Source organism: Bufo bufo, chromosome 5, assembly GCF_905171765.1.
Source record: "Bufo bufo chromosome 5, aBufBuf1.1, whole genome shotgun sequence".
Lineage (NCBI taxonomy): Eukaryota > Metazoa > Chordata > Amphibia > Anura > Bufonidae > Bufo > Bufo bufo.
The window spans coordinates 447,390,229-447,416,170 of NC_053393.1; the positions used below are offsets into that span (position 1 = coordinate 447,390,229).

At 41.8% G+C, this 25,942-nt stretch overlaps 1 protein-coding gene across 4 annotated transcripts in view; it reads left to right on the forward strand.

The window, feature by feature from the left end:
* The window catches only part of OSBPL3 (oxysterol binding protein like 3), a 254,094-nt gene that overhangs the window by 219,275 nt on the left and 8,877 nt on the right, over positions 1-25,942 (forward strand). For all 4 annotated transcript variants that reach the window (XM_040433631.1, XM_040433629.1, XM_040433633.1 and 1 more), the window contains 7 exons: positions 4,830-4,967; positions 9,255-9,318; positions 18,035-18,113; positions 19,391-19,535; positions 20,636-20,780; positions 24,573-24,699; positions 25,318-25,440. In XM_040433631.1, the coding sequence (XP_040289565.1) occupies positions 4,830-4,967; positions 9,255-9,318; positions 18,035-18,113; positions 19,391-19,535; positions 20,636-20,780; positions 24,573-24,699; positions 25,318-25,440 (821 nt within the window). The remainder of the gene's footprint in view (positions 1-4,829; positions 4,968-9,254; positions 9,319-18,034; positions 18,114-19,390; positions 19,536-20,635; positions 20,781-24,572; positions 24,700-25,317; positions 25,441-25,942) is intronic.

The following is a 25,942-nucleotide window of genomic DNA, read 5'->3' on the forward strand; positions in this document are numbered from 1 at the left end:
TCATCACGTCAATTTCTCTGCTTTTAAAACAGAAAGTGATACCTCATAAAATATTTATTACTTAACATTCCCTATATGTCTACTTTATGTTGGCATCATTTTGTAAATGTCATTTTATTTTTTTTAAACGTTAGAAGGCTTAGAATTTTAGAGGCAATTCTTACATTTTTAAGAAAATTTCCAAACCCCACTTTTTAAGGACCAGTTCAGTTCTGAAGTTACTTTGTGGGCTTACATAGTAGAAACCCCCCATAAATGACCCCATTGTAGAAACTACACCCCTCAAGTTATTAAAAACTGATTTTACAAACTGTAACCCTTTAGGTATTCCACAAGAATTAAAAATTTCACTTTTTTGGCAGATTTTACATTTTAATCAATTTCTTTCTTTAAAACATCAAGGGTTAACAACCAAACAAAACTCAATATTTATTACGCTGATTCCGCGATATACAGAACCACCCCATATGTGGTCATAAACTGATGTAAGGGCACACGGGAGGAGGCAGAAGGAAAGGAGTGCCGTATGATTTTTGGAAGGCAGATTTTGCTGGACTGGTTTTTAGACACCATGTCCCATTTGAAGCCCCCCCGATTGCACCCTACAGTAGAAACTCCCTAAAAGTGACCCCATTTTGGAAACTACGGAATAAGGTGACAGTTTTATTGGTACTATTTTATGGTACATATAATTTTAATCGCTCTATATTACATTATTTGTATGGCAAGGTAACCGAAAAATGGCTGCTCCGGCACAGTTTTTCTTTTTTACAACGTTCATCTGACAGGGTAGATCATGTGCTATTTTTATAGAGCAGGTTGTTATGGACGCGATGAAATATGTCTATACTTTCTTTGTTTCAGTTTTACATAATAAACATTTTTGAAAAACAATTGTTTTTGTGTCTCCATTTTCTGAACGCCATATTTTTTATATTTTTCTGCCGATCATCTTGTGCATGGGGCTTGTTTTTTGTAGGAAGGGTTTGACGTTTTTATTGGTACCATTTTTGGGTACATATGATTTTTTTGATCATTCATTATTATACTTTATGGGGCAAGGTGACTCAAAAATTGTTTGTTTTGGCACTTTTTTTTTTTTTTTACAGCCATCACCTGAGGCGTTAGGTCATCTGATATTTTTATAGAGCAAGTCGTTATAGATGTGGCAATACCTAATATGTATACTTTTTCTTATTTTTTTTAAAGTTTTACACAATAGCATTTTTGAAACCCAAAAAATTATGTTTGTCTCCATAGTCAGAGCCGTAGCTTTTTTATTTTTTGACCAATTCTCTTAGGTAGGGTCAAATTTTTTGTGGGATGAGGTGACTGTTTTATTTGTACTATTTTGGGGGGCATACGCCTTTTTGATCGCTTGGTGTTGCACTTTTTGTGATGTTAGGTGACAAATTGCTTTTTTGGCACTTTTCATTTTTTACAGTGTTCATCTGAGGGGATAGGTCAAGTAATATTTTTATAGAGCTGGTTGTTACGGATGCGGCGATACCTAATGTCTTTTTTTTTTTTAATTCACTTTAACACTGGCATTTTTGAAACAAAAATAAATAATGTTTAAGTGTCTCCATATTCTGAGAGCTATAGTTGTTTTTTGTTTTTTTGGCGATTCTTATGTAGGGGCTCATTTTTTGCAGGATGAGGTGACTGTTTTATTGGTACCATTTTGGGGGGCATACGCCTTTTTGATCGCTTGGTGTGGCACTTTTTGTGATGTAAGGTGACAAAAACAGTTTTTATTAAACATTTTTTTATTTATTTTTTTACTTTATTTCTGTCCCACTCTGGGACTTCAATTTTTTGTGGTCTGATCCCCTCTGCAATGCATTACAATACATCTGTATTGTAATGCATTGCCTGGGGCTGGATCTCCTCTGCCCCCGTAGAAGGCAGGACCTGATGCCGTGCAAGGCATCGGGCTGCCTTCTCACCCATCGGGTCCCCGCCACAGCAGCGCGGGGACCCAATGGGCTCTCACCCTCCGCAAATACTCAGCGCTGACCGTGGCATAGAAGGGGTTAATCCGCCGGCATCGGCTTTTACAGTGATGCCGGCGGATACAGCAGGGGCCCGCCTGATCACCATGACGTAATAGTACATCAAAATGCGGCTGGTCACCTGCCACCATGACGTACTATTACGTCATGTGTCAGGAAGGGGTTAAATGCCATGGACACCTTTTTGGGCAATTTTTTTTATTATTGCATTTTGCTCATTTTGGGCTAAAAGTCATGTTTTCATTTGTTCTTTAAGGCTACTTTCACACTTGCGTTGTTAATCCTGGTTTTGAGATCCAGTAGGACATACGACATTGTAGGGACACTCCTTTGGCAAAACATGTCGCGAGCCACTATGGGGGCATCTTTTCGGGTTTTAAATTCATGGGCATCGAATCAGTGCTGTACCCGAAATGAAGGGGGGACTGGGATAGAAGGATCCTACAGCGTAAGGCGTGGTGGATCTTCGAATTGAGAACTGTACAACCAGGGGGGCTCAATTAGCAGCTATCCTTTGGCTGCTTCATTTAGCTTGAGCTAATCTCATTCCTTGACTCCTGTCTCCCAACTGGAGAGCTATTGATCGCCCCACAGTCTTTGTGCTACCCTGGTGGGTGGATGATATGTAGAGGATAGGGAGTGGGGATATGGATTCTAGCCAATCCGGCATCTGATTTTTTTTTGAATTTTGGATATCTGATTTCTTGATATTTGATATTTAATCTTCCTTCTGTGTATCTGTGTCTTTTATTTAGTGTTCAGCCTCTAGACATTACCATATAAGATATACCCTCAAAAGTGGGATCTAGGAGATTTATTCACCCCCTCTGTCAAATAGTTATGGTTGTGGATATAGGAGGTTTGCTGATTATTCTTATGCTGTTCAAAATGCTCCTATAGCGCGCTGTTTGCATTGACACTGGAAGCGCAGATATTCTATTACTATCTGTGAAAAACTTGCTTACAAATAGTTGAGAGGAGGAGCGCTGGTATCCCGCAGTGGTGGTCTCTCCTTCATTTGAATATCCGCCTACTCCGGCGTAACACAAAAGAGAGCAGGAACTCTTCCTCCCTGACGTCACCTCCCTGGGTCACATGGCGTGCGCATCATTGAGCCTCACGCTTAATCGGGAGGCGCGGCAGTCATGTGATCCTTTGGGGGAGGTGGCTGCGTGTCGCCGGGTCAGTCACCTGACCCGGTCACGAGGCAGTCAGCTGACCACTGTGGAGGCGGGGAGGCGTTCTTTAAAAAGGTGTCATTGCACATGTGGCAGTGTTGCTGCTACAAGCCACAATACAGTCGCATCCGTGTGGACTGATACATGGGGGGCAAAGATAAGTAATATGCTAACTAATGCACTACTATAAGGGGGCTTTATTTTCCCTATAGCATTTGACTACTGTACTGTAAACCAGTGGGAAGAGCTGGGTTTGAGTCTGGGGTTACAAACACATCCCAGCAAAAGTGACCACCACCTCCGAAACTGGAACCATTACCAACAGGTCCCCTGATGAGTTGGACTTATGTCCAACGAAACGCTTAACAGGACTATAAGAGTGCTATTGTACTAATATTAACACACTGGTGACAGGGACCTCCACCACAGCATGACGAAACTGGACAGTCTCCATTGCTGCGCAGGGACAGGGAGCGTCTTATAGGTGTCTACTGGCAATTTGGGATTTGTGGATAGTACTTTGCCACCTCAAGGTACATCCAGTGCAGGGTGAGATTAGTCATCAGAGACCCAGTACTAGTCTCCCCTATTCCTAGTTCCGGGTCACCAGTTGCGCAGCGTTTGGTGTATATCATGCATACTTAGGGATTTAATTGACTACAATAAAAGTTCCGTTTTAATGGTATCTTCAGAATATATATAGAATTGTGGAACACTATACCAATTTTTTTTTTTTTTTAATCAGGCAGTGACCAATGCGCAATTTGGATGTGTTATTAGTTGAGATCCGGTAGGATCTCAATACCGGAATTAAACAAATCAGTTTTGATTTTGCACATCAGGATGCATCCGTTCTGTTAGGATGCAGTTGTGTGAAATCAAAACGTAAAAAAAATACGGATCAGTCACCATTGACTTGCATTGTTTTCAGTGCCAGATACGTTTTGTTTTTTTTCCATTTTTATGACCGGACACAAAACCACAGCTTGCAGCGGTTTTGTGTCCTGTCATAAAACGGAATGCTGCCGGAACGGAAGACATCCTCTTTCTATACAGAATGCATGAAGACTAAACTAAAACGTTTTTTGTCCGGTATTGAGATCTCTGTACCGGAAAACAACAAAGCAAGTGTGAAAGTAGCCTAATTAAAAAAAAAAAAAAAGTTTTCAACAGCTTTTTCTCTACAGTTTTCAGTTTCAATGACTCTAGATTATTGCTTTCTGTTTTCCGGTAAATCCCTCAGGGAGCTACTCTGACACGTAGATCTGTAGCCCTTATCTACACTCATTTAAGCAAAATTCTTATCAAACTGAAAGAATTTAGCTGTAGTTGGTGTTTGAGCTGTCAGGAGTTCAGAGATGAGGACTACTTCTGGAGCCGCTTTCACAGCATCGTTGTAAAACAGAAAGCAATACTCTGCAGATGCAGTGAAAGTGAAAACTGTAGAGAAAAAACAGTTGAAAATTTTTAATAAAGAACTGAAAACAAAATTTTAAACCAAAAATTAGTAAAATGCAATTATAAAAATTGCCCCAAAGGTGTCCACATTCTTTAAGCAGTAAATTACAGTTTATAATGCATTCTTCCTTAATGTGGTGGTCTCCTTGAGTTGAATTATTTTCCTTGTACTTCCTAGGTTTACGTTGCCACATTTGCAGTATCGACATATGCACCCAGTTTCTACAGGGCTGGTAGCAAGCCATTTAACCCTGTGCTCGGAGAAACCTATGAATGCGCAAATGAAGACAAAGGATTCCGCTTTATCGCCGAGCAGGTACTGCGATTTTGTGCATTTCGGTTTGCCCTTATACTGTGAAGAATCTATAGAAAATATTGATCTACTAGAGATTTAGTTCATTAGCATCTTCTCCCCAGTCTAGATATCTCTTCTCATGTGAAGAAGGACCTTGACCTATTAGATTGACATCTAACCACCCAGGGACTATAGACCTCATGTAATTAGGACGGTGGTTGACAATTCTTACATCTTTATTTTGGTGTCAAAGTTTTTATGCAGCTTCTAGCATCTCATGTATTAAGTGTAAAATGTATCCTTTGTACTTGTCTGTAGAAAAGGAATTAGTAATTGTCTATAGGAAACACAATGCATTGATTTAACAGCGCGACTCTTTGATTTACGGGTTGTATTATAATATTCTTCCACCAAGAGGATTTCTACCTTGTGCCCTGTCAGGAAGCAGGCAAGGTTTTTATTTGGCTCTAGTTTGTGGCAGTCCCGGGGGTCACCCATATTGTCGAGTTTAATGCTAGATTGGTGGCCTTTGACCCTTTTTCCCAGGAGAGTCTAGTAAGTGCACAGTGCAGACACTGCAGAGCAGGCAGAGTCCGTGTTGTGCCTGGGCTGTAGTTAATTTAATGGGGAGAAGGCATTCTCGGTGTAATACATTATTATAAGAGCTTTTTGTTAGATGTGCTAAACCATCTTGTAAGAGAAGGATATAAAAAAAAAAAACTGTTGTATTACTTTCTAATGGAATTGATTCTTGAACTGAAAATTGAATCCCCAAATCTGATTGTCCTTCACTAAAACTGCAATTGATTCTTAAGGGGAACCTGTCATCAACTTTATGCTGACTGTACTGAGGGCAGTATAAAATAGTGACAGAAATGCTGATTTCAGCGGTTTGTCACTCATCAGCTAAAAGTAAGTGGTTGCCGAGAACCAGCATCATAATCATTGCAGCCCAGGCCTTGAAAAGAGTCAGATCTACCTGAGAAGAGTCCTGGTTATACATAATCTCCTGTTGATGATTGGCAGTTCTCTACTAGAGAGAAAACAAGGTAGAAGACTGTCAGCCATCAGCAGGTGGGCAGGGAGAGCAGGAATTCATGAATAACCATGACTCTTCTCAGGTAGATTGGACTCTCTTCAAGGCCTGGGCTGCAATGATTATGATGCTGGTTCTCGGCAACCACTTACTTTTAGCTCATGAGTGACACACTGCTGAAATCAGCATTTCTGTCACTACTTTATGCTGCCCTCGGTACGGTCAGCATAAAGTTAATGACGGGTTCCCTTTAATCTCACCAGCATATTATATTCATAGTATAGATCATAAAAATTGAAGCATATTTGCCGATTTTCTTCCTGTGGAAAATACAAAACGCTTCAGTGAAGAAATGTCACAGTATGGTGCCACCTGGTGGTGAGTGTGTTAGCAGTGTGCTCGTTCATCTGCTGGTCACACATGATCTAAAGATGAGCGAAGCAAGCTTCGAATGCTACATCCGAAGCCTCTACGCAAAAAAAGGTGTTATAATACTGTATGGAGATTTGTCTCCGTACAGTATTAGAATGTATGGGCTCCTATTAGGGATGAGCGAATCTATTTCAGATAAAAACATCCGAAGTCGGCTCGCATAAAACTTTGTTAGAATACTGTACGGAGCATCCTAATAGAATGTATTGGCGCGGAAGATATTACTTCCCGAAGTCTTGCAAGGCTTCAGGTGATTTCTACAAGTGGTACCTTGGAACCGAACCAGAGTTTGGTAAAATTCGCGAGACTTCGTGAAGTAATAACTTCGGCTCATCTGAGCCAATACATTTTAATACTATACAGAGCACTCGCTCCATACAGTATTCTAATGAAGCTTTATACGAATCGACTTCGGATGTTTCATCCGAAGTTGATTCGCTCATCCCTAGCTCCGATGAGCCTAAGTAAGTTATTCACAAAGTCGCACGAGACTTCATTGAATAACTTCGGTAATTGATTATTACAGTGAAAAACCACTTCAAAACTTGGAACCGAACTCGGCTTCAGTTCGGAGTGGTACCTTGGAACTGAAGCAGAGTTCGGTTCCAAGGTTTTTCACTGTAATAATGAACTACTGAAGGAATTCAACGAAGTCGCGCTCGACTCCATGAATAACTTACTTCGGCTCATCGGAGCCCATACATTCTAATATTGTACGGAGACAAATCTCCGTACAGTGTTATAACAAATTTTTTAGCGAAACGACTTCGGATGTAGCATCCAAAGTCGCTTCGCTCATCTCTACTCCCATCCATTTGCTAAACTGAGAGCTGCTGGTCACACATGCTCAGCCATTTGTATTAGTTACTCTGCAATGAACATAGGATCGCTATGCAGAGACCTGGCTGTGGGGAGGGTGACCAGTTCAATAGATGGATATGCCCATTACTATACACGTCGAACACCAGGTGGCGCCATACTATGCAAATAAATGCCGTAAGCCACCACTTAATGATTTTGCTTTTAGCAGTATGACGTTTAATGGTAGGACAGCCCCTTTCATCGTGCAGGTCCCAAGCATACAACTTGTCATAGCCGTAGCTGTTTTATATACATATAGACATTGAGTTTTGTGAGGAACGCTTGGGAACAATGCCGTATGTTTAGCTGAAAATCATAATAATCCCCAAGAATATATTTAACTATTGTAGAATGAAAATGTGCACACTTTTCTAATACACCTTTCACCAATTTCAAGATCCCTTCTTGCTGTAAGTGAATGGAAATATTTGTTGTTGCCCCTATGCAGCTGCCACACGTTTATAGCTCATTACAAGAGTGAACTCTGGAGATGATATAGCTCCGGCAAACAAATGTTATTTGTGATGAAAAGTTTTACCATTTTCCAATATACTTTGTTTCAATTCCCCTGAGTTGTCAAAACCACTACTTGCAGTCACTCAATATGAAACTTCCTATTGTACTCCGTCAGAGCTCTGATACCCTGTGTAAAGGGGGAATATTAATCACCAATATTTATGCAAATATCGATAATTAATATTCATAAATGGGAGGAACCGTCTATTGATGACTCCGCCCATTTATGCCTTTATATAACAACTATACTTTCGCTATGCTTTACTCTGATCACTATACTAGCTGCATGCGCCTTACTACCTATCGCCAATAACTACACATTACACAGATAGTTACAAGTAACAGTATTTATTACTAACAATACACTACGCACGCAATACTAACAATACAGCACTACAATATACAATCCTAAACTACACTACACATTCCCATATTCCACCCATAAACTAACTACACAGTTCACACATACAATATTATGAACCCACCCCACCTGACTATTCACTGTCCCTACGGGATACGACGAAGGGTTAATTAATTGTTTGCAGAGCAGAGGCATGCTCCACAGAGGATTGTTTGCAGAGCAGAAGCATGCTCTACAGAACCAGGGTAGGGGACCAGGGTAACCACCAGGGGTTAATCAGGGTTTAGGGTCAGGGACCAGGGTCCATCAGGGGTTACCAGCACACAGGGACCAGGGTAACTACCAGGGGTAATGCCTGGCAGGGAAAGGGTTAATCGTTGGTGGGATAGGGGTTGAATCAGGGCCCAAGGTGCACATCAGGGAAATATAGGGGTTACAGGACCAGGGGTGATATGTGAGGGGTATGCATGTCCATATACACAATATCATAAATGGGCAGTAATAAGCCCACCTGCATATGGATATATTATACATAGAGATGTATGCTGACAAGGGGGCATACATACATCTCCATGTATACACCCATACCACCTGGACCGGCCCATGCAAAAGGGCCAATATACATGCATATATGTAAGGGCATATATACATATATATTTAAATCCAAACTTTCCTCAACACCCTGTATGTACTATATCCATAAAGGTTTCTGTTAAATGACAGCAAGCAGAGATTTTAAAATGAATTGATACAGAAAGTGTATTGAATACGTCATAACTTTTGCCATTTGTAAGGAATGCACTTTATTTGCAGAAACTGCCATACCACTGCACTTGTGTCGTCTGGACATCCGTTTTAAGCCACTGGCTGAATAGTGGCATTCATTAGAGATTTTTTTAAAAACTGTGGGACCTTGAAACAAAAAGATCTCATTGATAAAAACTGTTTAAAAACAAATGTCTCTGTTCAACATTTGCCCAGATTTCAGCTTTCATTTTCCCAGAACCAGATCTAGAATAAAAGTACAATGAGTGCGCTACAAAAACAACAAACCATTTCTATGTATGACGTGTCAAAGAATGAATGTCTTTTTTATTCCCAGGTGAGTCATCACCCGCCCGTATCTGCCTGTCATGCCGAATCTGACAAATTTGTGCTATACCAAGGTAACTATTCAACCTAAGAATGCAGAGCTATTGCTAGGGCAGGCTGTCCAAAGTAAGCAAATAGTAATCTGCTGCAAACAAATTAATCTACTTAGAGTAACTAAAATTTTAATAAGATGTTCGGAATTCCATAATAATAGTTTTTCTAATATACTTTATTCATGAATTTTTTATTTTTATTTTTTTTACAGTTTCCCCTCCCTAAAGCGCACCTTTTCCTGTGCGCTTAAAACTGACATTTCTGTACACCGCTGACTGAGTACGGGCTGTAGACACTTTATGAATGGGACCGCAGCATAGTGCATACAGGGGAAGGGGGGGTTGCACATATTGCTGCTCCTACCCGTGCCCCCCAGAGGTTTACTAACTCCTGGCCTAGCACATGGGTACTCTGTGCTATGCCAGGATTAGTTGATTGGAATGGGCTCCTGCTTCTGACATGCAGCTCGCTTAGCGAAGGAGGAGCCCACTCCGCTCAGCTAATCCTGGCATAGCACAGGGTACCCATGTGCTATGCCAGGAGTTAGTAAACATCCAGGGGGCACGGGTAGGAGCAGCAATATACGCTCCTGCCCGAACTCACTGCGCTGCTGCTGCGGTCCCATTCATAAAATGTCTACAGCCCGTACTCCGTACACCGCTGAGCAGTCAGCCGTGTACAGAAATGTCATTTTTAAGTGCACAGGGAAAGGTGCGCTTTAGGGAGGGGAAACTGTAATAAAAATACAAAATCCATGAATAAAGTATATTAGAAAAACTATTATGGCATTAGGGACATCTTATTAAAATTTTACTCAAAAGTTTAGTTACTCTTTAAAGTGACACTGACAGGCCGTTAGAGCATATATAGTAACATATATTCTTCTATTGGTCTTAATATGCTTAATTAAACTATACTATTATCACCCCTCGCTGCCTTTCCGTTGCTTATAAAAAGTGTTATCATTATGCAAATTACCTTACTTTGTGCCCAAGGGGCTGTCCCTCATTCAGTTCTGTGCCCAGCCGCGCCCCAACTGCCGTCTCCTAGTGCCGCCCAGCTCATTAGTATTCACTGCACTGGGCGGCTTTTTTTTTCTCCCGCTGTGAAATCCCACGCATGCCCAGTACTATCTTCCTGGCATCAGCTTCATCTTGTCACTCCGTGCCTGCAACCCTCCAGCTCCAGTAGAAAGTACTGGGCATGCGCGGGATTTCACTGCGTCGGGAGAAAAAAAAGCTGCCCAGTGCAGTGAATACTAATGAGCTGGGCGGCACTAGGAGACGGCGTCTTGGGGACAAAGTAAGGTAATTTGCATATTGATAAAAACACTTTTTATAAGTAAAGGAAAGGCAGCGAGGGGTGATAATGGTATAGTTTAATTAAGCATATTAAGACCAATAGAAGAATATATGTCACTTTATATGCTCTAACGGCCGGTCAGTGTCCCTTTAAGGCAACATGCCAAACAGTAACGTTGGGGGCAGCCCTTGAGCTTTCCGCTTGCCAGTTTCAAAGAAATTGTAGACACTGTTCTGAGCAAAGTGATGCTGATTTGGAGAATGGGGGTCCCGTATCCCCTTTTGAATGGAGCAGCGGTCAGTGCTGTACTTGACAGTCCCATAAAGATGAACAAAGCAGCAGCTCACACGCTCCACCACCGCTCCATGCGTAAGGTGGGACGCTGGACCCTTGTTTTCCTGCTCGTTGGGGTTTTGAATGGTTAGTCAATGGCTATCCCCTAGCCGATCTATGGGATTAAAGGGGTTTCCTGTAATTGGCAAAAAGCCTAGTGTGGCGAAACCAACCTCGCCACTGGGTTTTGGAGGGGCCTGGCTACCAGCCTCTTGCTCCAGGATTATGGGCCCTCTCATCAACCCATGCAAAACTTAAACCCCATGGCGATTTGACTGTGTTTGTGGCATCTGAGCGCTCAGATCCAAGCCATATGGGGACATGTGGGGTTTTGAGATGTGTGACAGAACCATCTGTCTGTGTAATTGTATTGTATGTTATGTGAGGGTACCCAGTTAGCTCATTTTATTGTATTCATGTTGTCTGAGTGCCATTCACCTAATAATATGCACTCAGACTTGAGCTGTCTGGGAATGTGTTAAATGTCTATGTGTATTGTAAAGGGTGGGACATTGTATGTTTGAGTAAGTGATGTCTGTTCCATTGTCCCCACGTGTGTATTGGCCATTCCCCTTTGTCCTGAGAGATAATTGGATTACTTCTCTGGTTTTTCCAGGGCAGAGAGGAGGAAACCATGATGCATTGTGGGGATGTGTTGTAACATATTGATTGGTGGTATTTCAAACCCCTGTGGGCAGTACTATGTTTTTGGTTTGTAAATAAAAGAGGCTGTACGTGAAGTACAGTGAGTTCCTGTTTTACCCTTTCTCATGTTGAGGCTGATGTTTTGGTAACTGATCGACGCTGAGGATTGCTATACGCTGGGAGATTTGCTATACTCCCCTGGCTATAACTACTAGCTCTTGTAAGAGCTTGTTCCTGGTTCCTGCTCCCTGGATGTAGGAGAGGTGCACCCACTGGAGCCTGGAGCCTTGTCGTAGGTCCAGGGTGGGTTGGAGACGGTGAGACCTCAACCAAGCTTCGGCGGTCCGTGGGGTCTGCAGTGCGTATGGTGTCAAGTGGAGTGCTTGTGGAGTCCTCGGAAAGCACTAGGAGCATCCATTCAACGGAGGTACCCGGTCGGGGTGCTAGGCGTTCCGTTACATTTGGTGGCAAGCGGTGGGATGGCGTCCTAGTGTGAGGAGAAGCAGCTCGGAGACACCGTTCGTGGAGTCACCCACTGGAGCCTTGTCGTAGGTCCAGGGTGGGTAGGAGACGGTGAGACCTCAACCAAGCTGCGGCGGTTCGTGGGGTCTGCAGTGCGTACGGTGTCAAGTGGAGTGCTTGGAGTCCTCGGAAAGCACTAGGAGCATCCATTCAACGGAGGTACCCGGTCGGGGTGCAAGTAATTCCGTTACACCTAGTATCTGTCCATTATAGAAAAAAAAACACACCTATTAAGTTCTCCAGCAGTCTCCTGTGTCTAGTCCGTGTGGCTTCCCCGGTACCCGGTCATTTACAATCTAGGCAATAATAATTCACCTATAGCGGCATCACATGGCTGCGGAGGTCTGTTGCCCCCACTGTGTAGATGTTTTGTCCATAGTGACATCTCTGTGACATGCAGCATTTGCCTGCCACGTTCCCATGATGCCATTATGGACTGCACATCATGGTGTTGGATTTCAAACCTCAGAGCACTGAGGGACCTGAAGGATTTTTAAAATGTAAAGTATATTATACATTTTTACATTTCTATTTATAAACTCGAATGGTCATTTCACGTATGGAATCCACCATTTTTTTATTTGATGAAAAAAGGTAAAACACATATCAAAAACAGGGATATAAATACCGACCAGCTTATTCATGCATTCACCTGTGTACTCAGTCTGTATCTCTTTCTCTGGGCAAGTTCAATCAAGACGGGGAGCAGTAGCCCTCCGCTATGCAAAGTTTCGAGGGACCTCCCTCTTTCTCACAGCGCCATACATTGTCTAGTGGCTGTGCTTGGTATTGCAGCTCAGTCTTATTCTGAGAAAGGAAGCGTCCATAGCGCTCGCTGGAGTGCGGTGGCTTCTCCCAACAACTGATTGGTCGGGGCCGGACCAGATACTGAGGATATGTCATTAGTTGTTAAGTCCCAGAACACCGCCTAACTGTGTCACTAGGGGTGTAATCTGCCACTTCCATGTACCAAACCAGGCTCCCCGCTAGCGTCTGGTCTCTGGGTGGCAAATTCCTGGTGCATGACTCACCTGTAGTGTATCCAGTACCTATCACCAGTTATATACCAGTTTACCCAGTGACTATTGGTTTATACATCACCATTGGTGTGTTTATTAGAATCATTTCAGTTGAAGAATAACTGTCTCTGGTCACCGAGTGTGGTCCAGTTATGTGTTCCGCCATAGTTACTGGGTATATTGGTGTGTGACTTCAGCCTCATGGCAACTCTATCCTTTTTTGTTAGTTTTTTTTACATCCCTTTAAGGGCTCATGCACACAAACTTATTTTCCTTCCATGTCCATTTTGTTTTTTTGCGGACCGTATGCGGAACCATTCAGTTCAATGGGTCAGCGAAAAAAACCGGAAATAACTCCATGTGCATTCTGTTTCCGTATTTCCGTTCCGCAAAAGAAAATTCCTATTATTGTCCGCATTGCAGACAAGGATACTACAGTTCTATGAAGGGCCAGCTGTTCCGTTTCGCAAAATACAGAATGCACGCGGATGTCATCCGTATTTTTTGACGATCGGTTTTTTTTGCGGACCGCAAAATACATAGTCGTGTGCATGAGCCCTAATGGTAAGAAGAGAGGTTTGGTAGAAGACCCGGTGCTGGAGAGCATCATTCCTTCTCTTTTATTCACATTTAACAAGTTGGCCTTTCCGAATTCTGTTGCCAGTATAAACCACAAGTAAAGCAGGATACAAATAAAACGTGACCACTACCAGAAAACAGCAAAGTATTATGATCTAGCAATCCAAAACTCATCCGTTCCTAAACAGAATATAGAACATGCTCAGACGTGATAAATTGCTGTCATAAATGGTAGCGATATTTCACGTTTGGCTGAAATTGCTGACAGCTTGTAATGGGCCAGGTATCGTCTTGGGATGCGGAAGTTCTGCAAATAGCATAAACTGTCTAGTTGGTTTGGAAACTGTCTACAAATGGGATTTAATGAACAAGTAATGATTGTAAATGGGATTTCAAATGCACATTACCAGTCCATTATAATGGGCAGTGTATTATAGGAATACATTACTCAGTCATTATGAGGAGCATTTACCAGATAATACAGAAGCATCCCTCATAGTTACCATACTCCGAGCCTCCACAACAGGACTCGACTCCTGATATTTCACGGAAATTCTAAATCCCAGTTTATAAAAACTATGGGGGTCATTTATCATGCTGAAATACGGTTAAATTTGGGGTATTTCAGGTGCAGATTGTGGCGCAACGGTTAGTTGTGCCGCAGTCTGCGACTTAGACCTGGCATGAGCAGGGAGAAAAAGTGGCGGGGAAGGGGACAGGTCGGCAGTCTCGTCTCATTTACAATTTTTTATGCCTTTTTCTGGCATAGAAAAAGGTCTTAATGTAAGAGAGCTCGGAAGCTGGCTTACATTTAGAAGCAGCGCTGGATATGCAGGCCTCTTCATAACTTCGGCGATCTACCGCCAGCGATGGGGCTTTATTAAGACCAGTGTCTAAAAGATCGGTCTTAATAAATGTGCCCCCATGTACTTTATCCTATTGCCCTTAGGTTCTGTTCACTCAACAGAACACACTGTCAAATAAAGGGGCGTCCCGCTGCTATCAGGGTGCTAGTTGTTTTGATAGCAAGACTACGACAGCATGCAGTTTTCCTCCCATCAAATCTGACTAAATGTACCACGTGGTATGATGTAGCCATGGTTGGCCTATCGAACAGATTTAAGCCACACTGATCCACTGCAGCTTTTTATAAAGTCTCAAAATTGTCGCAATCTTACTCCACTGAAGGGATGGCATAGAAAGTGGAGAATGACTAAGTTTTAAGTGATGCCCGCAGCCTGCCTCCGCTATTGAAAGATTCAGGCCCCTTTCACATGGGCGAGTATTCCGCGCGGATGTGATGCATGAGTTGAACGCATTGCACCCGCACTGAATACCGACCCATTCATTTCTATGGGGCTGTTCACATGAGCGGTGATTTTCACGCATCACTTGTGCTGGCCCCATAGAAGTGAATGGGGTTGCGTGAAAATCTCAAGCATCCGCAAGCAAGTGCGGATGCGGTGCGATTTTCACGCAGGTTGCTAGGAGACGATCAGGATGGAGACCCGATCATTATTTTCCCTTATAACATGGTTATAAGGGAAAATAATAGCATTCTGAATACAGAATGCATAGTAAAATAGCGCTGGAGGGGTTAAAAAAAAATAAAAAATAAAAATAAAATTTAACTCACCTTAATCCACTTGCACGCGCTGCCGGCATCTCGTCTGTCTCCTTCTTTGCTGAACAGGACCTGTGGTGAGCATTCATTGCAGGAACAGGACCTGTGGTGACGTCACTCCGGTCATCACATGATCTTTTACCATGGTGATGGATCATGTGATGACCGGAGTGACGTCATCACAGGTCCTGTTCAGCAAAGAAGGAGACAGAAGGAGATGCCGGCTGCGCGATCAAGTAAACTAAGGTGAGTTAAATTATTTTTATTATTTTTTTAACCCCTCCAGCGCTATTGTACTATGCATTCTGTATTCAGAATGCTATTATTTTGGGTACCAAACATGCGCGATTTTTCTCACGCGAGTGCAAAACGCATTACAATGTTTTGCACTCGCTTGGAAAAATCGCTCGTGTTCCCACAACGCACCCACACATTTTCCCGCAACGCCCGTCTGAAAGAGGCCTCATACAGTACTTACCTACTCCCTGCTGCTCTGGTTCTGTGCGCTGGTCCTCGGCTTGTTTACTTCCACCTGGGCACGGGCACCTGTTCTACTGCAGCCTATGAACGGCCGGAGCAGGTGACAGTGCCTATGCCCAGCTGGAAGTAAACAAGCTGCTGACTGGAAAATGGACACAGAGGACCGAAGCAGCGGAGAGCAGGTAAGTATTTCCATAGCGAAGGCGGGCTGCAGGAGTCACTTAAAGGTTATTCCCAGAAAGCCTCTACTGGGAGAGACATATGATGCAAAGGACAGTATATGTATTTGTGTGTAAATTATATTCGCTGTTTTATTTTACATTGTGTATAAAGTTTTGCATTACATATGAACTTTTTTTAATCTGGGATTTTTTATTTATTTACTATTGCTTTAAGAAAATGTAGAAGTTATTGCTCGCTTTTACATGGATGGTTCACTCTGCCCTCTAGTGGTACAGTCTCTCCAAATGAAACATTGGTTGAAGAATATATAAAAAGTTTCAAAGTACCATAGTAGATGCTGAGAGAGATATAGATAGATAGATACAAAGATACAAAAAGCGGGCAGCACTCCAGACTTGTGAAACAATGTAGAAAACTTTATTCACCCATGTGGCAAGGCAACGTTTCGGCTCAATACCAGAGCCTTTGCGCTCCCTGCCTTCCCAGAGCCATAACTTTTGTTTTATTTGTCTGTTCACATAGCTATATGAGGGCTTTTTTTTTTTTTTTTTTTTTTTTTTTTTTTTTTTTTTTTGCGGGACAAGTTGTACTTTCTAACACCACCATTTAATATTGGATATGGTGTAGTGGGAAGCGGGGAAAAAATTCCAAATGGGGTGAAATTGCAAAAAAAAAAGCAATTCCACCAGTTACTTTTATTCTACAGGGCTCTTCGAATCCGGCGATACCTTATATGTATAGTTTTTCTTGCGTTTTGATAGTGATACAAAAATTAAAAAGTGGGGGGAAAAAATTGTTTTTATTTTTTGGTCGCCATATTTTGACACCTATAACTTTTTTTGTAATTGTGTACCGAGCTGTATAAGGCCTTATTTTTTGCGGGGCGATCTGAACTTTTCATTGATACCATTCTCGGGTGTGTAGGACTTTTTGGACTCTTTTTTTTCCATTTTGCGGTTTGCAGTATGGGGAATATATTTTTATACTTCAGGTGTTTTCACACATCGACACCCATGATGTGTATTTTTTTTATTTTTCAGGCAAGGGCTCCATAGGAAATAGTATGCAGCAGCCTCCTGTCATTCACAAAGACAGGGACTGCTGCATACACGCTCCGCCGATCGCCACACGGGGGAGCCGGAGCATCACCCGAAGCGCGCGCTTCCGTTGTTTCACGTGCCCAGATGCCGTAGTCAGGATTGGCCATGGCATCTGAGGGGTTAAATGTCCGCAATCGGCATTACTGCCGGTTGCGGACATGAGCTGCGGGTGTCTGCTAGAAGACTGAGCAGAGCGGGCGCCATCTTTAAAGACCCGGCCAGCGCCGTACTATTACGGATCTGGTCGGGAAGGGGTTAATGGCTGTGTGCTGAGTTATTTTGAGGGCACAGCACATTTACACTGTTATACAAGCTGTACACTGACTGCTTTACATTGTATCAAAGTGTCATATCTTCAGTGTTATCCCATGAAAAAATATAGAATAAAATATTTACAAAAATGTGAGGGGTGTACTCACCTTTGTGAGATACTGTAATAAATGCCATTTGCTGAAATGAGACAACTCCTTTAACTGGGACCAATGGTGAAATGGGAAGAAAGAAAATTGGCAAAAGAAAATAATAATCTTGCAATGTGATGGTCATTGTGGTGGGGGGTAAAAGACACCCTACTCATCATTGTACACCCTGTTATAAGGAAAGCAAATAGTCTCAAATCGTGTTGGGAAGGGAGGACATGGGTAAGTTGTCCATGGGGTCGTTTGTACAAATGATCCCACCAGCAATATGCCAGACGAAGCTGGCCAACCATGGGGTCAGTTTAATAAAAACATTTTAAAAAACTGACTCCCTGGTCCTTGAGCAAAATGTGAAAACATCAGGCAAATTCAGCCAACCATGCCATCCATACACATGTATTTTCACTGGGATCCAAATGTGAAGAAATTTCTAAAATGTCTCTATTTCTGTTAATGTATTAAACAAGTAACATTTCTGTTAATGTATTAAACAACTTTCCATGCGTCAGACATTTCTCTTTATATTTCAGATATTCGGTGGAAAAATAAATTTTGGGGTAAATCTATGGAAATAGTCCCAATTGGCACAACACATTTGATTCTTCCCGGGTAAGACGCGCAGCTATTTCTCTGCTATTTCTGTTGGCCCCATAGAAATTAATGAAAGCGGTGGCCGCGCAAGCGTGGTGCGCTCCTATTCAATCCTATGGGGAGAGCGTTTGGCGGTGGCCGGACTCCGGCAAATCCAGGGTCCTCAAGCCACCGCCTTCCCCGCTCCGTTCTCGGTGTAGGTGTGGGTCGTCCCAGTGCCGCAGGCTACGTAGCTGCACTCTATGTATGAGAGCGTGCAGTGTCTGTTATGTTTCTGAATACCACTCTGCTCTCCTGATGACTAAGTTGCATAACGCTGCAACTAAGAAACGCGTCGAGCAGAATAGGATCAGAAACCAATATCCTAATGATAGGAATCAAAACAACATTGTAGCCAGCCTGTATGAGTAGATGCAGTTCAGGCCTCAGTGACAATGTGTAACCCTGCTAATTAGTAGTGTGCTGGGGCACCGTGTGTGGGGGTCTAGGTAGTTGCGCTGCTATCTGCAACTTCGACCTGCTCACAGCCGGTCTAAAAAAAAGTGGGCCCGGCGGGGAAGGGGACGGGCTGGGAGGCCCGTCTCATTCATCATTTTCTACCCCTGTTTTAGGCGTAGAAAATTCTCTAAATGTAAGACCGCAAGGGAGTTCCGCCATCTATGGGCCTTAAGACCGGCATCTAAACAGCCGGTCATAATAAATGTGCCCCATACATATTTGTTTGCATTCCTGTGCCAACATATTTCACGGAGCTGAACATGGGCCAGTTTCATAGGTAGTAAGTTATCCTATCGCTGTGTTTTTGGAGTGTGGGAGAAAACTAAAGTACTTGGAAAACATCCACCGAAACATGGGATGTGCATACAAACTCCATGTATATGTTGTCAGAATTGAATCCATGAACAGGCCAATGTCACAAGAGTGTATTCGGTCCATGAAATACACTGCATGTGACGAGGTCTTTTCCAGACTGAACACTGCTCTTGTGGCACAAACTCACGGCCTCGTAATGATTTATAATGCTGTGTGTTGCTGCCTGACTGAGTTTTACTGCCGGCATTATGTGAGTACAGTTCAGTAAACAGGCAGCAACACACACATCACTGTAAATCATTATAAAGGCCCCAAGTTCATTTTACAGGAGCAGCGTTCAGTCCGGAAAATACCTCTGTGACATGAAGCGTATTTCATGGACCGAATACGCTTGTGTGAAATTGGCCTAAGAGCTGTGCTTGCCTTATGATTGGGAATCCTCCTTATTAATGGTATGTAACCCATCTTTTCTATCCATCAAGTTTTGAGGACCATTATGAGTGGAACAAGGTGACCTCCTGCATCCACAACATTTTAAGTGGCCAGAGGTGGATAGAACATTACGGAGAAATAATAATTAAAAACACCAAAAATAGGAACTGTCACTGCAAAGTCAACTTTATAAAGGTAAATTCTTCCAGCGTGTGTATACAGAGACATTATGGGGTTGTTTTTCTTGTATAATGTATTGCTATGTTTTAGTAGTATTCTCTTTTTGCACTGGTTGTTCACATACACTACATGGCCTAAAGTATGTGGACCAAAACCCCTCACCCCCTAACTTATTTACTGGACTTAGCAATTATATCAACACCCTCTCAGTGCCAGCCGACAAAAACAGACATGCAATGGCACCGCCAAAAGATATAGCTTTCTCTGTGATTGAGATGTGTTATATCCTTTGATTGCCTGACCAATAATCGAAGGGTTAGGACATGCCCGAAAAAAACTTTTTTTTTTTTTTTTTTGTCGGCAGCACATCTTTCTGTGCCGTAAATGAATGATCACATGAAAGTTCAATCATACTGCCATTCACTTAGGCAGTTATCTGCCCATGTGAAGGTCCTTAAAGGCTATGGACTCCTATGGGAGCAGTTGTTTTTTTATTATTATTATTATTGTGTTATGCTGATTTTGAGCTAAATTATTTTTTTTTTTTCCGTTGGTCTTTAATAAAAGTTTTCCTTGAACAGCTTTCAGCTTCTGTGTATTTGCAGACTGACAGGATCTCCCTTCACAGAGAATCCCCCGTCAGACAGCAGATCTGAAGGCAGGATCTGTAGTTCTTAGTCCTGATAGCTCAAAAACACTCATTATAGCTTGGTTTTTATGAAAATGATAAGTATCGGGCTATAATGAGTGTTTATGAGCTGACAAGAGTTCAGAGATAAGAACTACAGATCCTGCCTTCAGAGCGGCTCTCTGATGGGATTCACTTGAAGGTAGAGCCTGCTTGGGATTAAATCAATTCTGTTTACTTCGGTATATGAGATGTCCGGTAGACATCACAAACCGTCTTGTCTATAGAGTACATGTGACTGTACCTGGTACTGCAGCTCAGACTCCTTGTACTGCTGATCCCGACCCCAGGACCTTAACTGACTACACACTGATGATAGATCAGCAATCTTTGGGTCCCATGTGCACTTTAAAGAGCTTAAGAAATTACAAAAAGTGCAGTTTGTCATCATATAATTCTCCAATAAAATAAAATTTGCCCTTTGTAGGCAAAGTATTGGAATCCAAATGTGCATGAAATTGAAGGATCAGTGATGGACGGGAATAGTAAAGTTGTATATCGGCTGTTTGGCAAATGGCATGAGAGTCTATTCTATGGATCACCGTCTTCACCGATCTGCATCTGGCGGACAAGTAAGTTCATAAGTGTCTATAGCCTGTACAATGGAGTCATGTTCACAGTAAAAATACAGTGTGGTCACACGTATAGTTTTTCGAATTCAATGTAAAATATTAAACCATAGAAATCACCAAAAGGAAAAACATTAAATGTTTTTTAAGACCTGCTTATCAGAAGTTTCCAAAAATTACATTCTTTTAAAAGATTCGGGAGGTCATTTACTATGATTCCTACACCAGAAACAAGTCCTGATGTCACAAACTGCAGGTTTGCAACTTTTAAAATGCCAGTGCGCCAAAATTTAGGTGGACATCGTGTTTCTAAGCCGTTTTTGGACAGAGGGTAGTGTGGGCACGGCTATTGGCTGTGTAGATTTTATTCTAGGCACATGGACTGCAGAAGAATGCGCTTACCGTATTTTCTGCTCTAAGAACTTACTAAACATAGAAACATAGAATGTGTCGGCAGATAAGAACCATTTGGCCCATCTAGTCTGCCCAATATACTGAATACTATGGATAGCCCCCGGCCCTTATCTTATATGAAGGATGGCCTTATGCCTATCCCATGCATGCTTAAACCCCTTCACTGTATTTGCAGCTACCACTTCTGCAGGAAGGCTATTCCATGCATCCACTACTCTCTCAGTAAAGTAATACTTCCTTATATTACTTTTAAACCTTTGCCCCTCTAATTTAAAACTGTGTCCTCTTGTGGTAGTTTTTCTTCTTTTAAATATGCTCTCCTCCTTTACCGAGTTGATTCCCTTTATGTATTTAAAAGTTTCTATCATATCCCCTCTGTCTCTTCTTTCTTCCAAGCTATACATATTAAGGTCCTTTAACCTTTCCTGGTAAGTTTTATCCTGCAATCCATGTACTAGTTTAGTAGCTCTTCTCTGAACTCTCTCTAGAGTATCTATATCCTTCTGGAGATATGGCCTCCAGTACTGCGCACAATACTCCAAGTGAGGTCTCACCAGTGTTCTGTACAGCGGCATAAGCACTTGACTCTTTCTACTGCTTATACCTCTCCCTATACATCCAAGCATTCTGCTGGCATTTCGTGCTGCTCTATTACATTGTCTTCCCACCTTTAAGTCTTCTGAAATAATTACTCCTAAATCCCTTTCCTCAGATACTGAGGTCAGGACTGTGTCAAATATTCTATATTCTGCCCTTGGGTTTTTACGCCCCAGGTGCATTATCTTGCACTTATCCACATTAAATTTCAGTTTCCAGAGTTCTGACCATTCTTCTAGTTTTCCTAAATCCTTTTCCATTTGGCGTTTCCCTCCAGGAACATCAACCCTGTTACATATCTTTGTGTCATCAGCAAAAAGACAAACCTTACCATCGAGGCCTTTTGCAATATCACTTATGAAGATATTAAACAAAATCGGTCCCAGTACAGATCCCTGTGGAACCCCACTGGTAACATGACCTTGTTTTGAATGTTCTCCATTGACTACAACCCTCTGTTGTCTGTCACTCAGCCACTGCCTAATCCACTCAACAATATGGGAGTCCATGCTCAATGACTGCAGTTTATTGATAAGTCTTCTATGTGGGACAGTGTCAAAAGCCTTACTAAAATCTAGATATGCGATGTCTACTGCACCTCCACAGTCTATTATTTTATTCACCCAGTCAAAAAAATCTATAAGATTTGTTTGACATGATCTCCCTGAAGTAAACCCATGTTGTTTTTCATCTTGCAATCCATGGGATTTTAGATGTTCCACAATCCTATCCTTTAATAGGGTTTCCATTAATTTGCCTACTATTGATGTCAGACTCACTGGTCTATAGTTGCTCGATTCCTCCCTACTACCTTTCTTGTGAATGGGCACGACATTTGCCAATTTCCAATCTTCCGGGACGACTCCTGTTACTAATGATTGGTTAAATAAATCTGTTAACGGTTTTGCCAGCTCACCACTAAGCTCTTTTAATAATTTTGGGTGTATCTCCTCAGGCCCCTGTGACTTATTTGTCTTCACCTTAGACAGCAAACTTAGAACATCTTCCTCTGTAAAGATACATGCATCAAACGATTTATTAGTCATTCTTTCTAGTGGAGGTCCATCTCCTTTTTCTTTTGTAAAAACTGAACAGAAGTATTCATTAAGGCAGTCGGCTAGCCCTTTATTCTCTTCTACATACCTTCCGTCCTTTGTTTTTAATTTAGTTATTCCTTGTTTTAATTTCCTTTTTTCATTTATATATCTGAAGAATGTTTTATCCCCTTTTTTCATAGACTGAGCTAGTTTTTCTTCTGCCTGCGCTTTAGAAGTTCTTATAACTTGCTTGGCCTCTCTCTGCCTAATCTTGTAGATTTCCTTATCTTCATTGCTCTGGGTTTTTTTATAATTACAAAATGCTAGCTTTTTATTTTTAATGATTTGGGCCACTTCTGCTGAGTACCACAGTGGTCTCCTCCTTTTTTTGCTTTTACTGACGAGTCTAATGCAATTTTCTGTTGCCTTCAATAATGCACCTTTTAAGTAGTCCCATTTCTCCTGGACTCCATGTAATCCGTTCCAGTCTGATAAGGACTCATTTATGACTAATTTCATTTTTGAAAAGTCTGTTTTTCTAAAATCTAAAACTTTTGTTTTTGTGTGGTGGGACTCTTTCACAGTTCTTATATTAAACCACACTGACTGGTGATCACTAGATCCCAAGGTTTCGCCTACAATGACATCATATACCGAATCCCCATTTGCTCTTCTACAACACAGATGAGCCAGTTGGAGACTCTAAGCCAATCTCTTGCAGTATCTCTTGAATCTCTTCAGTCTCCTGCAATATCTCTTTACTAGTACTTAATGTAGTACTTGAAGGTAGTACTTGCAGCTAATGAATTAGGCCAGCTAATGAGTCTGTCTCTATATATACACACACTCCTTCCCAAACTCCTCCCCCAGCAACAAATGTAACACCTTAGTGAGCTAGGCTCATTAGCAAACGCACAATAGCAAACCCTGACCAAATTCCTTAACTCTTCTCAAGCAATGATCAGCAAAAACAACACAGATGAGCCAGTTGGAGACTCTAAGCCAATCTCTTGCAGTATCTCTTGAATCTCTTCAGTCTCCTGCAATATCTCTTTACTAGTACTTAATGTAGTACTTGAAGGTAGTACTTGCAGCTAATGAATAGGAGAGGTACGTTCATTTAGTTATTTTTGGTCTGATATGGGGGTCTGATCTGAGGTCTAATAAAGACTGTCGAATCTGAGGTCTGATGAAAACTGTGGGTCTAATTTGGGGGTCTGATAAAGATTGTTGGTCTAATTTGGGGGTCTGATGAAAAATGTTTTTGTTTTTTTCTGATAATTTTTTTTTTCCTCCTCTAAAACCTAGTTACTTCTTATGATCTGGTGTGTCTTATAAAGCAAAAAATACAGTAATTTATGATGAGGTGGTGCAGGGGTTATCAAGAGTGGAGTAGCATATGTCAGCCTTTAATAAATTACCCCCTCTGTGCCTTCAAGATTTCTTTCAGCTGTGTCTATACTCTGATAATTCTGTAGGTTGTGTGGTTTAGTACAGGGATCTGCAACCTTTGGCCCTCCATCTGCTGTGAAACTACAACTCCAGCCATGCACTCATACTTGGCTATTCTTGTAACCCCCATAGAAGTAAAAGGAGAATTCTGGGAGTTGTAGCGTTTACACAGTCCCAAACACACTGGCTTTATGTAGAAGTTGTGGGGATTGTCATACTCTGTCTATTTTATATGTAGTTTTTTGTTGTTGTTGTTGTTTTAAACTTAGTCACTGTTTTTTGTGTTTTGAAACAGACCCTATGCCCAAGGACCATGAGCTGTACTATGGGTTTACAAAGTTTGCACTACAGTTAAATGAATTAGAGCCAAAGACAAAACCGCTGCTACCTTCGACTGACACCAGGGTCAGACCAGACCAAAGGTAAGATTTCACTTTTCATGTGATGATTTATTGCTGTCTATGAATTATATTAAAGGGGAAGCGATCCCCTCATGAGAACACCAGTCTCATAACTAGGCAGAAAGGATCTGTGTGGTCTGCCGGCACTATATTGATGGAGGAGTCCTCACTCTAGCATCTCCCAAGGTGTGGAGATGAAATTATATATCATTTGAACTTTGCTTTGCGATAATTTGGAAAATATAACACACCGTGTAATATCCAAGTTTATAAAGATGTGCATTATGACGTTACGTAATGGTATTACTTTTCACAATTACTGTACATGCCCCAAGTTCTAGCGCACATCTTTTCACCAGTTGCATGTAGAGGTATTGACTGTTTTAATGAACATTCAGTACCCAATGATGGTGGAGTTTGGGGAAAAGTTTTGTGATCCTTTGGGATTTATTAGCAGTCAGCATAAATATTCTGCATGTAAAACAGTGTAACCTCATCCGAAAAAAATATGATTTTTATGCCGAGACGAATTTTTTATAGGACGACCAGACCTGCCTGGTTGTTACAGCGACAGTTAAGTGGCATTCCCAAGGGTATGTTAATCACCATTGCTAATAATGTATGGCTCTTTTGTGACAGATTGCTTGAAGAAGGGAATGTGGAAGGAGCAGAAGCACAAAAACAGAGGATAGAGCAGCAGCAGAGGGAGAGGAGAAGAGTTTTGGAAGAGAACAATCTGGAGCACCAGCCTCGGTTCTTCAGGTGTGAATCTATTTGCTGCTCATTTCTTTGTAAATCCACATTAGTAATGTTTCATGAATGTGTACAATTTTATTTTATTTTTTAACTATTAACGAGGATGTTTATTTTAGACATCCCAGCTATATGTCCTGTTAAAGCATTTGGATATACTAGAGGGACGTCATCTTCTTGGGATCCTCCTCTGGTAGACCTGCTCGTCCTTGCATAAGATGAAGAGTCAATTGATTTCGGTGACCACTGTGTGATACCTTAACTTCAGGGGAGATGGGGACTTACTATATACTACCCCAGCCCATAACAGCTGTTTGTCATGGGACCTTTGATGTGAACATCGGTTCTCCAACCAGGATGCCTTCTTTAATGAGAATCTGTCGCCTCCAAAATCAGTTTCGAAGTAAGCATATTGCCGTTTAGGGTAGGTCTCCCCAAAACATAACGATGACTTGTGAAAATCCAGTCCTCTAATCCTGAGAGATGTTTTTTTTATTTTTTATTCAAGTAA